General features: G+C 40.4%; 1 protein-coding gene across 8 annotated transcripts in view; it reads left to right on the top strand.

Moving 5' to 3' along the window:
- The window catches only part of GRIK1 (glutamate ionotropic receptor kainate type subunit 1), a 474,700-nt gene that overhangs the window by 321,131 nt on the left and 140,591 nt on the right, over positions 1 to 12,978 (top strand). For all 8 annotated transcript variants that reach the window (XM_027540202.1, XM_027540037.1, XM_027539869.1 and 5 more), the window contains exon 4: positions 2,889 to 3,070. In XM_027540202.1, the coding sequence (XP_027396003.1) occupies positions 2,889 to 3,070 (182 nt within the window). The remainder of the gene's footprint in view (positions 1 to 2,888; positions 3,071 to 12,978) is intronic.

Here is a 12,978-nt window from a genome sequence, read left to right on the forward strand (position 1 = left end):
AAGGCAAATGGAGAAGAGGGCAGCAGAGGATGAGATGGTTAGATAGCATCACTGACTCAGTGAACATGAGCTTTAGCAAATTCAGGGAGATAGTGGAGGACAGGGAAGCAAAGAGTTGTACATGACTCTTTGGACATGACCATGGGGTCACAAAGAGTTGGACATGACTTAGTGACTGAATAATAGCAAACCTTAACACAAGGTTGAGTAAGCTGGTCCAGCCCCAATTAGCCTTGGGTCATAATTTATGAAATTAAGTAATAAGAAATGTCCATGTACATCATAAGATTTGATGGCATTAAATCCTTCTATGGGCTGTGAAGACCTTAAAGCAAGATGTGTTCATGTGTCTCCAACTTTTAGTGTGGTACTTGGCATACAGTGAACAGCCAGGAAATGTTTTCCCATAAACATGAATGAATGAAGGGAGAGAAAGCATTCAACTTTAAAGGCTCTTAATGTGTATAAGTCATCATGATAGGAAGATGCACTTCAAGACAGACATTCCATTTAGCAAAGAACAAAAGAGCAGCTTGTGGCAGCAGATGAAATGAAATTCTTAAAATTTTTGCTTATTTTATTTAAAGCCCACGTTGATCTCCCTTGTGGCCATGCTCAAATTTAAAAAAACAAAAAACAAAAAAAAAAACCTGATTATAAAGCAAGAGGGCAATAGGGGAAAAAAAATACAGGAGAGACTTGTAAGCAGCCTAAAGAAGAAAGGAGATTGGGTACCTCTTTCAACTTTTTCCCCATCCCATCAAATAATCCAAAATTATACCTGTTCCCTCAAGCATCAGCAAATTTGTATTTGCAATGCATGATGGTGACGTGGAAAGACGGAGAGCTGGACCCACAGACAGTTTGAATCCATGGCTCCTCCTATCTTTGTAACCATGAGTAAGTTACCTCATTGCTCTGAGCCTTGATTTTCATACATGAAATAATGAAGATGATAACACTTTCTTCATAGGGTTATTGTGAAGAGGAACAAATGCACAAGTCAGTGTGCTCAGTTTTTTCTATTAGTTACCCACCAGGTGCTCAGGACAAGTGATTCTGGAAGTAAGAGGAAAAGTAACCCATTTGTGCTTGTGTGTGATAGTGCTCAGTCGTGTCCAACCCTCTGCAACCCCACAGATCGTAGAGCCTGTGGGTATAGCCTGTGGCTCCTCTGTCCATGGGATTCTCCAGGAAAGAATACTGGAGTGGTTTGCCACTTCCCCCTCCGAGTTATCTTCCCAACCCAGGGATTGAACTGGCATCTTCTCCTGTGTCTCCTGCATGGCAGGCAGATTCTTTACCTACTGAACCATTGAGCCACTGAGGAAGTAGGTGAGGTAATTGGGAGCCTTCAACCACATCAGTACCTGGGAGCCTTCAATCACACTGATTTGAAAAGAACCAAGTTCCTAGGAAGTTAAAAAATTAAGAAGGATAATGAGCACTAAATTTTGATATGATTCTACAACTCCTTCTTTCCTTGCACTGGTTTATTTGACCCTGAAGAGTACCTTTCTCTCAAATTTACTGTACTTCAGAACCACACCTACCCAAGGTATGAGAGAACTCATAGCATCATAGACACAAAAATGTAGCTTCTAGGGGAAAGGGTAAAAGTGAGAGTGTTAGTCACGCAGTCGTGTCCAACTCTGTGACTCCATGGAATGTAGCCCACCAGGCTCCTCTGTCCGTGGGATTTCCCAGGCAAGAATACTGGAGTGAGTTGCCATTTCCTTCTCCAGGGGATCTTCCCAACCCAGGGAAAGAACCTGGGTCTCCTGCATTGCAGGCAGATTCTTACAAATAAGTAAATAAACAAAACAAAAAAGTAAAAGTGCCTCAAGTCCAGAGGTAGCCGGCGTATATATGCTCTATCTTGCATGGTGCATACCACGATTTCTATCTGAAGAGTGACAAAGCTTAGCATTTCCTATTGATTACTTGAAGCTGACACATCCTGAAGGCACAGGCTGTGTAATAAAAAAAAAAAAAAAATTCAATTTTCCAGTGCGAGTCCTTGAGTAAGAGCCAACATCGTGCAGTGTAACAAATGCCAGTTAACATAAGGGGAAATAAGACTAAGGCTTTATATAGCTGTTGGTCTTGCCTTAGTAAAACACTTCTGTTTAAGACAATGGTGCAGTTCACTGGATTCATTTTTGTGGTGAATTAAACATTCTTCCTCGAGTTAGTTGAGTTAGCTGTATACACTCCTATAACCACCAATGGTAGATTTTTTAAAGAATATGCTTCTGCCCTTATTATCATGACTTTTAAAGTATTCAGTGGTCTTTTCTTTTAATCAAGAAAGTATTTTCCCATCCAATGTTCAATTATATTAGAAAGAAAAAACAAGCCATTTATAATTAGCTTAAATGGCAGGAACTGAAAGATGATATAGAACAGCCCAACTAATTAACTGCAAAACAGTATGTTATATATAAATATTTGATGAAAGGGTTGCAGAGGTTTATAGTCCCAAGAAATTCTAGTATTTTACTGTTTGTTTGTTTTTAAGTAAGACGGTATATCCATCACCTCAAGCACCTTTGAAAACATCAAGCAAATTTTGTTTACAAAATTTTACAGTTATTGACTTGATTTGCAAAAGATTTGTGGTGAAAGCTGGAGAGGACAATTGCATTCTAAAAAAAATTCAAAATCCTCTTGGGAAAATTGTGCTTCTAGCCACACATACCCACAAAAGGAAAATATTATATGATCCACCATAGAAAGAGGAATGATAAATGAGCAGTCAATAGTGCAACCTTTAGGTAGGTGGCCTCTCGATACATTGGGGGAATAATATGAGTTTGACTCTAAATGGCAATAAACAAATATTCTGGACAGAACAGTCTGTTGCCTGATTGAATGTCATTTTCTAGGTCTCATTCGCCTGCAAGAGCTCATCAAAGCTCCCTCCAGATATAATATTAAAATCAAAATCCGCCAGCTGCCCTCTGGGAATAAAGATGCTAAGCCGTTACTCAAGGAAATGAAGAAAGGCAAGGAGTTCTACGTGATATTTGACTGTTCGCATGAAACAGCCGCTGAGATCCTTAAGCAGGTAAGAGGGGGAGGGAGGAAGAGAAAAGGGGGGGAATGTGTTCATTTCTCTTTCTCGAAAATCCATCCGGTATCGCTGAGTGTGGCATGCTAAAACTCCAGCAGTTCAATTAGGCTGAAGATTGCAGTTTTCAGAACACTTTTAAAGAGCCATTGGGCTCAGGTTTCTTTGAAACCAGCTGTTGGTATGTAGTTACAGATGTGTGGTCCTGTGTCCTTCTTGAGAGATTAGTAGATCTTGCCAGCAGACATTGAGATGAGTATCATTTCAAGGTGATAAAGCATCTCTTTTATGTCTCAGAAACCCACCAGATTTTATGTATACAATGCCTGACTTGTCCTAAATACATCTTCCTCATGGCAAGTCCTCTTCTGTGAAACATGCAAGATTACAAGTGTGGTAAAACAAAAAAAGGGAAACAGGGACAAGTCACAGAAAAGATGCTTCTCTCTCCTCATTTGTTCCAAACTCTGAGCTGCCATGCATTGATCTCCATGGATAGTGTGGGTGAAAACACTTGATAAATTGTGAAACCTTATAAATGAAAGATGATAGTAATGTTAAGAGTGAACAACAGAGCAATACTTTCTGGGCATTTTGGGATGTATAGCATTGGTCTTATGCCCAAGAAAGTTCAGAATTAAAAGAAAAAAAAAAGATTAAACCTAGACTCCTGTTGCTGCTGCTAAGTCACTTCAGTCATGTCCGACTCTGTGCGACCCCATAGACGGAATCCCATCAGGCTCCCCCATCCCTGGGATACTCCAGGCAAGAACACTGGAGTGGGTTGCCATTTCCTTCTCCAATGCAGGAAAGTGAAAACTGAAAGTGAGTCACTCAGTCGTGTCCAACTCTTCTCGACCGCATGGACTGCAACTTACCAGGCTCCTCCGTCCATGGGATTTTCCAGGCAAGAGTACTGGAGTGGGGTGCCATCACCTTCTCCAAAACCTAGACTAGTGACTCTCAAATCAGAGTGATTTGACCCCTCAGGGACTTCTAGATGTCTGGAGACATTTCTGGTCATCGTACAGGGGACAGTGGCACTCCACTCACAGCTAGTAATTAGACGCCAAGGATGCTGCTAAACATCCTATAAGGCACAAAGTCCACACCCCTCTCCCATCAACAGAGGATGATTTAGCCTAAAATGCCTTGAGAAACTCTGCCACAAAGACAATGGGAAAAGCAAGAGAGGCATCCCACATATATTTGTTAATATAGATATTTGCTTTTCTGTTTTTGACTTACTTCACTATGTTAAATAGTCTCTAGGTCTACAGATGACCCAACTTTGTTCCTTTTTATGGTTGAGTCATAGTCCATTGAATATATGTACCACATCTTCTTTATCCATTCAATTTAAGATTGACTATAGCCCTGGCTATTGTAAATAGTGCTACAATGAACATTGCGGGGCATGAGGGAGGAGATATATATATACATACAGCTGATTCGTGTTGTACAGTGGAAACTAACACAACACTGTAAAGCAACTCTACCTCAACAAATGCTAATAAAATAATAATAATAAAATAGAAGCATTAATAAGAGTCAGGGTATTGAATTGGAGGAAAGTAGGCAAAAGTAGCCAGGTTATATTCACATGACCAGACTGGTGACTTTCTGTTTTTCGAGTGGTCACTGTCACCTAAGGCAATGTTTTTATCTAAAATGACACAAGGTGTTATTGCGGTCCTCAGGCTTCCCAGGTGGCTCAGAGGGTAAAGAATCTGCCTGCAATTCAGGAGACCCAGTTTCCATCCCTGGGTAGGGAAGATCCCGTGAAGGAGGAAATAGCTACCCACTCTCGATTCTTGCCTGGAGAATTCTACGGACAGATGAGCCTGGCAGGCTATAGTCCATGGAGTCACAGAGAAACAAACATGACTGAGTAACACATATTTACTTACTTACTAGTTTAAAAGGTATTGGGTGAGCTATGTGGTTGACTGGTAATACACACTAATTTCAGAAGTGGACCAACCCCTCCATGCACATGCAGAGCTGTGGGTTTCTGAGTAACTTGGAAGAGATCTCTTGGCACAGTCATTCTGCTTGACTCTCCAGTCTTATATCTAATACCTGAAGGGCATTTCTTGGAAGCCATTGAGTCACAGGATGCATATAAAATTGCCACTGAAAACAATCATAGACATCATCAAAGCTAATCCTCTCACTTTATAGGAGGTAACATGACTTTCCAGAGTGATCCATCCAACTCGGCCTCCTTTATCCCACCTTGTGGTTTTTCCACTGTGACACGCTTCTTCTTCAGTTAGGCAGACTAGCCTTACTTACTTATAAAGTTACTTACTTATAAAGTATAGTTCCATTAACACGTCTTTGGATATTATAAGTACCTTTCAGTAAAGAAAGCAAGCATATTGCAGTGATGTCAATGCTGAAAGGTGAATAAATATAATCAGCTGCCCTTTATCCCAAAGCTTCATTTGAGAATTTTAATGCAGTCATTAAAGTGTGTAATGGAGTGTGGACCAGAACTGAGAAAAACACCCAGATTTTATGCAGAGCCCTCAAAATGCAAAGAAGCGTCCTATCCCAAGAGTCTTTTATAACTGAAGCCAGGGACTTCTGTTACATTTAAGGGGATGATTTGCTGATGAGGCTTCTCTTGGTTAGAAATCTATTTGGCTCACATAACTGGTCATATCTCTCCCAAAGGGCAGGCTTGGAACAGGCAAGAGAAATGCCTGGTGGTCATGCAAGGGGCTGCTAGCTTCTTCACTATTTTGCTAAATGTGGATATACAGTTCCTTTGATACAAGTGATTCTTTCCTTGTAGAATAGAGGTTACATCATTTAAAGGAAAAATTTTAAATGAAAATAAAAACACAGAAAATCATCCAAGATAAGCCCTCTCAAGGATTGTCTGGTAGGGTCAAGGAAAAATAGGATCAGTTCAGTTTTGCCCAAGCCATTGACCCAAACACTTCTTTCTCCACCCTGTGTTATCATGTTTTATCTTGCATTTGCTTTCCCTATTCGTCTGAATTGGCTGTGGAGCTGAGGGCAAGTGATTGAAGAGACTGTTCATCCCCTCTTTGTTCTAGACCAAAGATCTGAAACGATTGAGAGGGGAGGGGAACCTTTTTAAAAGGTTCCAACATGAAACCCTTATCTTACTGCATGAGGTAGAAGTATTACCCATTTTTGAAATCAAAGCAAAGGACCAAGGTTGGTTGGATGGGTTTCATTTGGACCTCCAAGAGGCTGGTATGGTTTGAAAAGTTATAAAAAAAGGCCTTAGGACTTTCTGTTCTGGGCAAAGTGGGGCACTCTGTGTGAATGGATACTCCATGTGATTCAGTTGAACTTGCTCCATTAGCTCTGGGCAACTGCATATAGAAGCTTTTTCTGAGACCTTTCCTGTCTGTGGAGTATCTCCAGGGAGTTTGAGGATTCAGGAGTCTAGGGTCCTATTCCAGCCACCACTTAACCTATCTCTTTCTCCTGAGGGAAAGGAAAGAAGGAAAGAGACTCATCTCTTTCACAGAGACGCCAAAGATGGTATCTGACACCCTGTATGTCATCTCACGTCATCTCAGGTTGCTGTTATTGTTGTTTAGTCGCTAAGTTACTTCCAACTCTCTGAGACTCCTTGGACTGCAGCACGCCAGGTTTCCCTGTCCTTCACTATCTCCCAAAGTTTGCTCAATTTCATGTCCACTGAGTCAGTGATGCCATCCAACCATCTCATCCTCTGCCACACCCTTCTCTCCCTGCCTTCAATCTTCCCCAGCATCAGGGCCTTTTCCAATGAGTAGGCTCGCTGCATCAGCTGGTCAAAGTATTGGAGATTCAGCTTCAGCATCAGTCCTTCCAGTGAATATTCAGGGTTGATTTCCTTTAGGATTGACTGCTTTTTCCTGGTTTATCACAGTTTATCCTGAGGTAAATTTAGCATTTTCACTTCAGAGTTGACCACACTGATCTCAGATGGGTTAAGTGCTTCATACAAGGTCACTCTCTGAACTGCAGGACTGGGTCGGCAGACCACCTGATCTCAGAAACTGTGAGTCTACTTTACCGTAAAGGGCCCCCATTTTAGAGTGGAGAAGCCTTCCATTCTGAACTAGGCTTCCAGCAATGTCTGGGGAAAACACAACCAATTACTGCTCTTCTCCTTTAGATGAAATTAGTATTATTAGTTTTTACTTCTTTGGTGACTACAATCACTGCTGAGAAAATTTTCTCTGCCAGGTCAACTTGGCTTTCTTCTCATGCACATTTCTCATTATTTTTCTGTACTTCCCTACACCTTCATCATATTTTACTTTTTAATGATTCTTTAGAGAAGAGAAATCCACTGCACTTTAAGGAAGATATTTGACATTTATCTAAAAGTAAAAACTGAAAGAAAGTCTATAGTTATTCTTGGCCATGCTAATCACTTCAGCAAAGTAATTATTTCTATTCATATTGAACAAGTACTATATGATGAGAATCTGAAAAGTTATTTCCCAAAAATTTGTTAGAAATTCAAATGTCAAGACTTGATTAGGCTACGGAGGAGCAGAGCTCTCATGTGAACAAACTGTCTTTGTGAATTTCTTCAGTCTGAGAGTGGCCCCAACAAGCGTCAACATACACGTGGGACCCATCAGGTCACTAGGGGTCTTCTTCGCCCCCTGTCCCCCAATCACCTCCCAGCAGGCATCCTGCTGCTTTCAGAGGATGCCGAGCACGGCTTAATCCACCTTTAATGTCGAAATCCCAGGTCAACAGCTCCTCCTGACTTCCACCTCCCCCAAGTCTCTTTCTCCTCCCCATGACTCCTCACAGTCCGCCACATTTTCACGTCCGCTCATTCCCACTGAGTGTGATTCTACCAAGAGTAGCTGATGGCAGATAAAGATGAGGCACAGGGTAGGAGGACTCTGGGTGGGGAATTCAAAACATGTGTCTAGTGCCATGCTGGGTGATAAGCAACATTCTCCTTTCATAAACATTACAGCCCTTGATAAAATTGGTACTTTTTTTTTTTTTTTGCAAATGAAAATTGAAGCTCAGGGACAGTATTAATTTTATCAACCGAGCATGCTCTTAATGCAAATTCCTGTGACCTGTGTAATGTAACCCACCCTCCCTCCTCTAGCCTCTTTGCCTCCAATACCCTATTTCAGGGACACTCTGCCTGGATATGTAACATGGCCTCTTTTCCTTCTGTATGGCTTTTGCACTTGCAATTGCCGACACCTTTTTCCAAAATTGTCCTCACCTAAGCCACTGTGATTAATCATTCGGAGATAAAGAAGAAAGAACTCATTCTTTATTTTAAAATATTTATTTATTTGGCTGCAACAGGTCTTAGTTGTGACAGGCAGGATCTTTTGTTGCAGCGCACGGATTCTCTAGTCGCAGTATGTGGGCTCAGTACACAGCTTGTGGGATTTTAATTCCCCCACCAGGGATCGAGGGGCTTTCCAGGTGGCTCAGTGGATAAAGGATCTGCCTGTGATGCAGGAGACGTGGAAGACATGGGTTCAATCCCTGGGTTGGGAAGATCCCCTGGAGGAAGAAATGGCAACCCAGTCCAGTTTTCTTGTCTGGAGAATCGGGTGAACAAAGGAACCTGGTGGGCTACAGTCCACGGGGTCTCCAAGACTCAGACATGACTGAAGCAACTTAGCACGCCCGGGATCAAATTCACATCCCCTGCCTTGCAAGGCAGATCACCAGGGAAGTCCCAAAGAAGGAACTTGTTTCTCGTTTCTTGTGACCTTGCACTCTACTTAGTTGCTTTGTAACTCTAATAAAAATCTATAATTAATGAAAGACATTGATCCATTTGTTATCCGTATCCCCTACTATACTCTTCTATATAAGAGGATAGACGCCTTCTTTGTCTCATTTTCCTAAATCCCCCATATTAATTACATTATTTAACACACAATAAGGGCTCAATACATTTCTATTAGATGAATAAATAAAACGCATGTTCCAAGAACTGTGCTTTAGGCTCTTCATAAATAATCTTTCTTATACCCCACTCAGTATGCTGAACTCTCAGCTCTGTCAGGCACAGTGAACAAGTCCTCTGTGCCTCAGTTTCCTCAAAAGCAAGGTTTCATTCAACCCCAAAGTCCTGTATTATTAACTGTGATACGTTTGAGCTAATAAAATGCATTTTACGACCTGAAAATAAATGTGCTTCTTTGGAGAAGAGCAGAGTTGTTTTCAAACCCTGTAATAGGATTGAGAAAGCAAGTCACTATTTCAAGCATAAGTAGCGGGAACTTAATGGTCCTCTGATGGGGAGGGAGGGGACGCAATGGTGCTCCATCCAGCTGGGATACTGCTCTAGGGCTGGACTGATTTTCTGAGACAGAGAGTGGCCACTGGGTGAGTGAGAACATATTGTTTCTGACTCGGGAAACCTGCTCTCTTGTTTACATGAGCAAGTACATCAGAGGGGAGATGTTTTCCTCCCTTACAACACTCGTGGCAATAAGCATTAAGCTATAATTGAGCCATTAGTCTCCATAAAACATTTTAGCACCAAATATTTTGTAGAATTATATTGCATTTTCTCCCATCAACATTTGTGTGCTTTTGTTGTTTGTTTTTTTTTTTTCTTTTGTTTCAATTAACATAAAAATGAGGCCAGGCAGAAAATGCACTTTTTTTTTTTTTAATGCCCTGCTTCCCTCTGCTAGGAAGTGCAATGTCAATGCTGATTAATCAAATAATTTTGTGCATTGATTTTTTTTTCTCATATAAGCTATGCCTAACAGCTGTGACTAAGGCAAGAGGTATAATTTCATGTTTTAGATGGGTTTCATTTCATGTTTTCACTGAACAGAAACACCATCAGTCTTCATGTCTTAGGACAGAAGACATCAAATTAAGCAGTATATACTGACATGCTAAGAGGTTGCACACCTGTGTTTGGAACTTACATCCATGAAGTCAGATCTCCAAGTCCATTATTTCTAGTCATAGAACGCATAAAATAAGTCAAAGAAGCTACCTTTTACTCAACACTTATCATGTGCCAGGTACTGTGCTAAGCAGGTTAAATGAATCATTCATTTAATTTGTATGCAGAGAAACTTCTGCATACAAGAAACTGACAGAGCTCAGAGAGGTTTCATAACTTACCCAAAGTCACAGAACTAGCTAGTCTAGGCTGCGATTTGAAACTTGTCTCAGGATTTAAAAGGAAAAGAAAGTATCCTATTCTACTGCTATTGTGTGCATCAAGATGTCAAATGATTATTCCAGTAATGGCACCTGGAACACACTTTAATTAAGCTTTCTGCTTCTTGAATGCTGTTATTTCCCTTGATTCTCAAATATCCAATCATTTCTAGTTTACACAAGTCCGCAAGAAATGCTGTTTCTGCTGAAACCCAGAAGTGAATATTGTAGGCACACGACAGAGCAATTTATTCTTTCATCCAACACCTATTTGTCGAGCACTGATTAAAGGTGATAAAGACACAACAGCAAAGACAATACAAAACCCCAAATGTTTGCCACTTTAAGGCAAAAAGAGAACTTGAAACTGAATGTCACAAGAGTTTAGCTATCCAATGCCAATATACTGGTTGGAGACCACAAAGCAATTTTTCCACAGTGGTAAGGGACTGGGACTAGAATCTTGGACTGTAAGTCGTGAGTTGCAAATTCTTTTCTTCTCCTAATAGGAGAAACTAAACACCATTTATTGGGTAGACACTGTGTGTCAGAATAGGCTATGTATTGACTAAAATGACATCTTTTTACTGTCTCAAAATATCCCATGTGACAGATGAGAAAAATGAGGTTACAGGGTGAGGGCTAGAATTTCAAACCAGGGTCTAAAGTGCCATTGATCTGAATTCCTTAGACACTCTTAATGTTCTACTTTGAACAAGTCTGTTTATTCCTCTCAACCCAGTCAGCTCATCTGTAAAAAAGGATTGTTGGATTCTATTCTAATTGTTGCTAATCTTCCCTTCAGCTCTGAGCTCCCATGCATACAAGTGAGCAAGAATCCTCTTACTAGTGTCTAGACATAAAGAACTTGCACTTGGCCTTGTACTTAGTTGACTTTCAAAGAAATGGGGAAATAATTAAGCAGTTCATTCTTTTTTAAGGTTTTTTAGAGTCCTTTAGTAGTCTTTGAGATACTTAATTGATGATAAGTTCATTACTTGTATAAATTCTGACAATGTAATAGTGATGAATTTCAATTTATACTAACTAGATGATAATTTGTAGTATGTTATATAATTATTTTGGCAGCACATTCCTATCCTAATTATGTTTCTCTCGGGCTGATATTAAAATCTATTTACAATTCCTGAGCACATAGTTAGTTTGGGTTGTAAGGAACAGTCATAGATATGAGTGTGTTATTAAATATACACAAGAATTAATTGAGCTTTATGAATAATCAATGATTTCCTGAAGGGGTTTGCAATTTGTTTATATTCTTAGTGCACAAGATGCCCTTTTGAGAATTCTCTAAAATCTTCAATGAGTAGATTTGGAAAAGGACTTAGATTTGTTTCAATCTGAATTGAGAGGTAATAAAAATCACATATATGCCTCAGAAAATGCTCTAATGCTTAATTCCAGCTACATCAAAATTTGGCTGTAATAGGCAATAAGAGAAATTATCTTTGCAATGGAATTGGGGGCAATTTAAAAGGAATCACATAAAGAGTTTGAAGACTGTATCAAAGCATGTCTTAAGCCCAAGTAGAGTCAATGAACCACAGTTCTATTTAAAATTTTAAGGATGTCTGTGTCCCTCAGCATGCCTTTCTCAGGGGAAAGAATCCATAGCTTCTATCAGATTCCATAAAGAGGCCTGAAGACTGAAGCAGGTTAGAAATCACTTTGTTATGTTAACTATACCTACTTCTTCAACCATCCATAAATGCAAAGTGAAGTCGCTCAGTCGTGTCCAACTCTTTGCAACCCCATGGACTGTAGCCTATCAGGCTCCTCTATCCAGGCTTCAGCAATACATGAACCGTGAACTTCCAGATGTTCAAGCTGGTTTTAGAAAGGGCAGAGGAACCAGAGATCAAATTGCCAACATCTGCTGGATCATGGAAAAACAAGAGAGTTCCAGACAAACATCTATTTCTGCTTTATTGACTATGCTAAAACCTTTGATTGTGTGGATCACAATAAACTGTGGAAAATTCTGAAAGAGATGGGAATAGAAGACCATGTGACCTGCCTCTTGCGAAACCTATATGCAGGTCAGGAAGCAATAGTTAGAACTGGACATGGAACAACAGACTGGTTCCAAATAAGAAAACGAGTACATCAAGGCCATATATTGTCACCCTGCTTATTTAACTTATACGCAGAGTATATCATCAGAAACACTGGGCTGGAAGAAGTACAAGTTGGAATCAAGATTCCCGGGAGAAATATCAATAACCTCAGATATGCAGATGATACCACCCTTATGGCAGAAAGTGAAGAGGAACTAAAAAGTCTCTTGATGAAAGTGAAAGAGGAGAGCGAAAAAGTTGGCTTAAAGCTCAACATTCAGAAAACTAAGATCATGGCATCTGGTCCCATCACTTCATGGGAAATAGATGGGGAAACAGTGGAAACAGTGTCAGACTTTATTTTGGGGGGCTCCAAAATCACTGCAGATGGTGATTGCAGCCATGAAATTAAAAGACGCTTACTCCTTGGAAGGAGGGTTATGACCAACCTAGATTGCATATTAAAAAGCAGAGACATTCCTTTGTCAACAAAGGTCCGTCTAGTCAAGGCTGTGGTTTTTCCAGCAGTCATGTATGGATGTGAGAGTTTGACTGTGAAGAAAGCTGAGCACCAAAGAATTGATGCTTTTGAGCTGTGGTATTGGAGAAGACTCTTGAGAGTCCCTTGGACTGCAAGGAGATCCAGCCAGTCCGTTCTAAAGGAGA

Source organism: Bos indicus x Bos taurus, chromosome 1, assembly GCF_003369695.1.
Source record: "Bos indicus x Bos taurus breed Angus x Brahman F1 hybrid chromosome 1, Bos_hybrid_MaternalHap_v2.0, whole genome shotgun sequence".
Taxonomy (NCBI): Eukaryota; Metazoa; Chordata; class Mammalia; order Artiodactyla; family Bovidae; genus Bos; species Bos indicus x Bos taurus.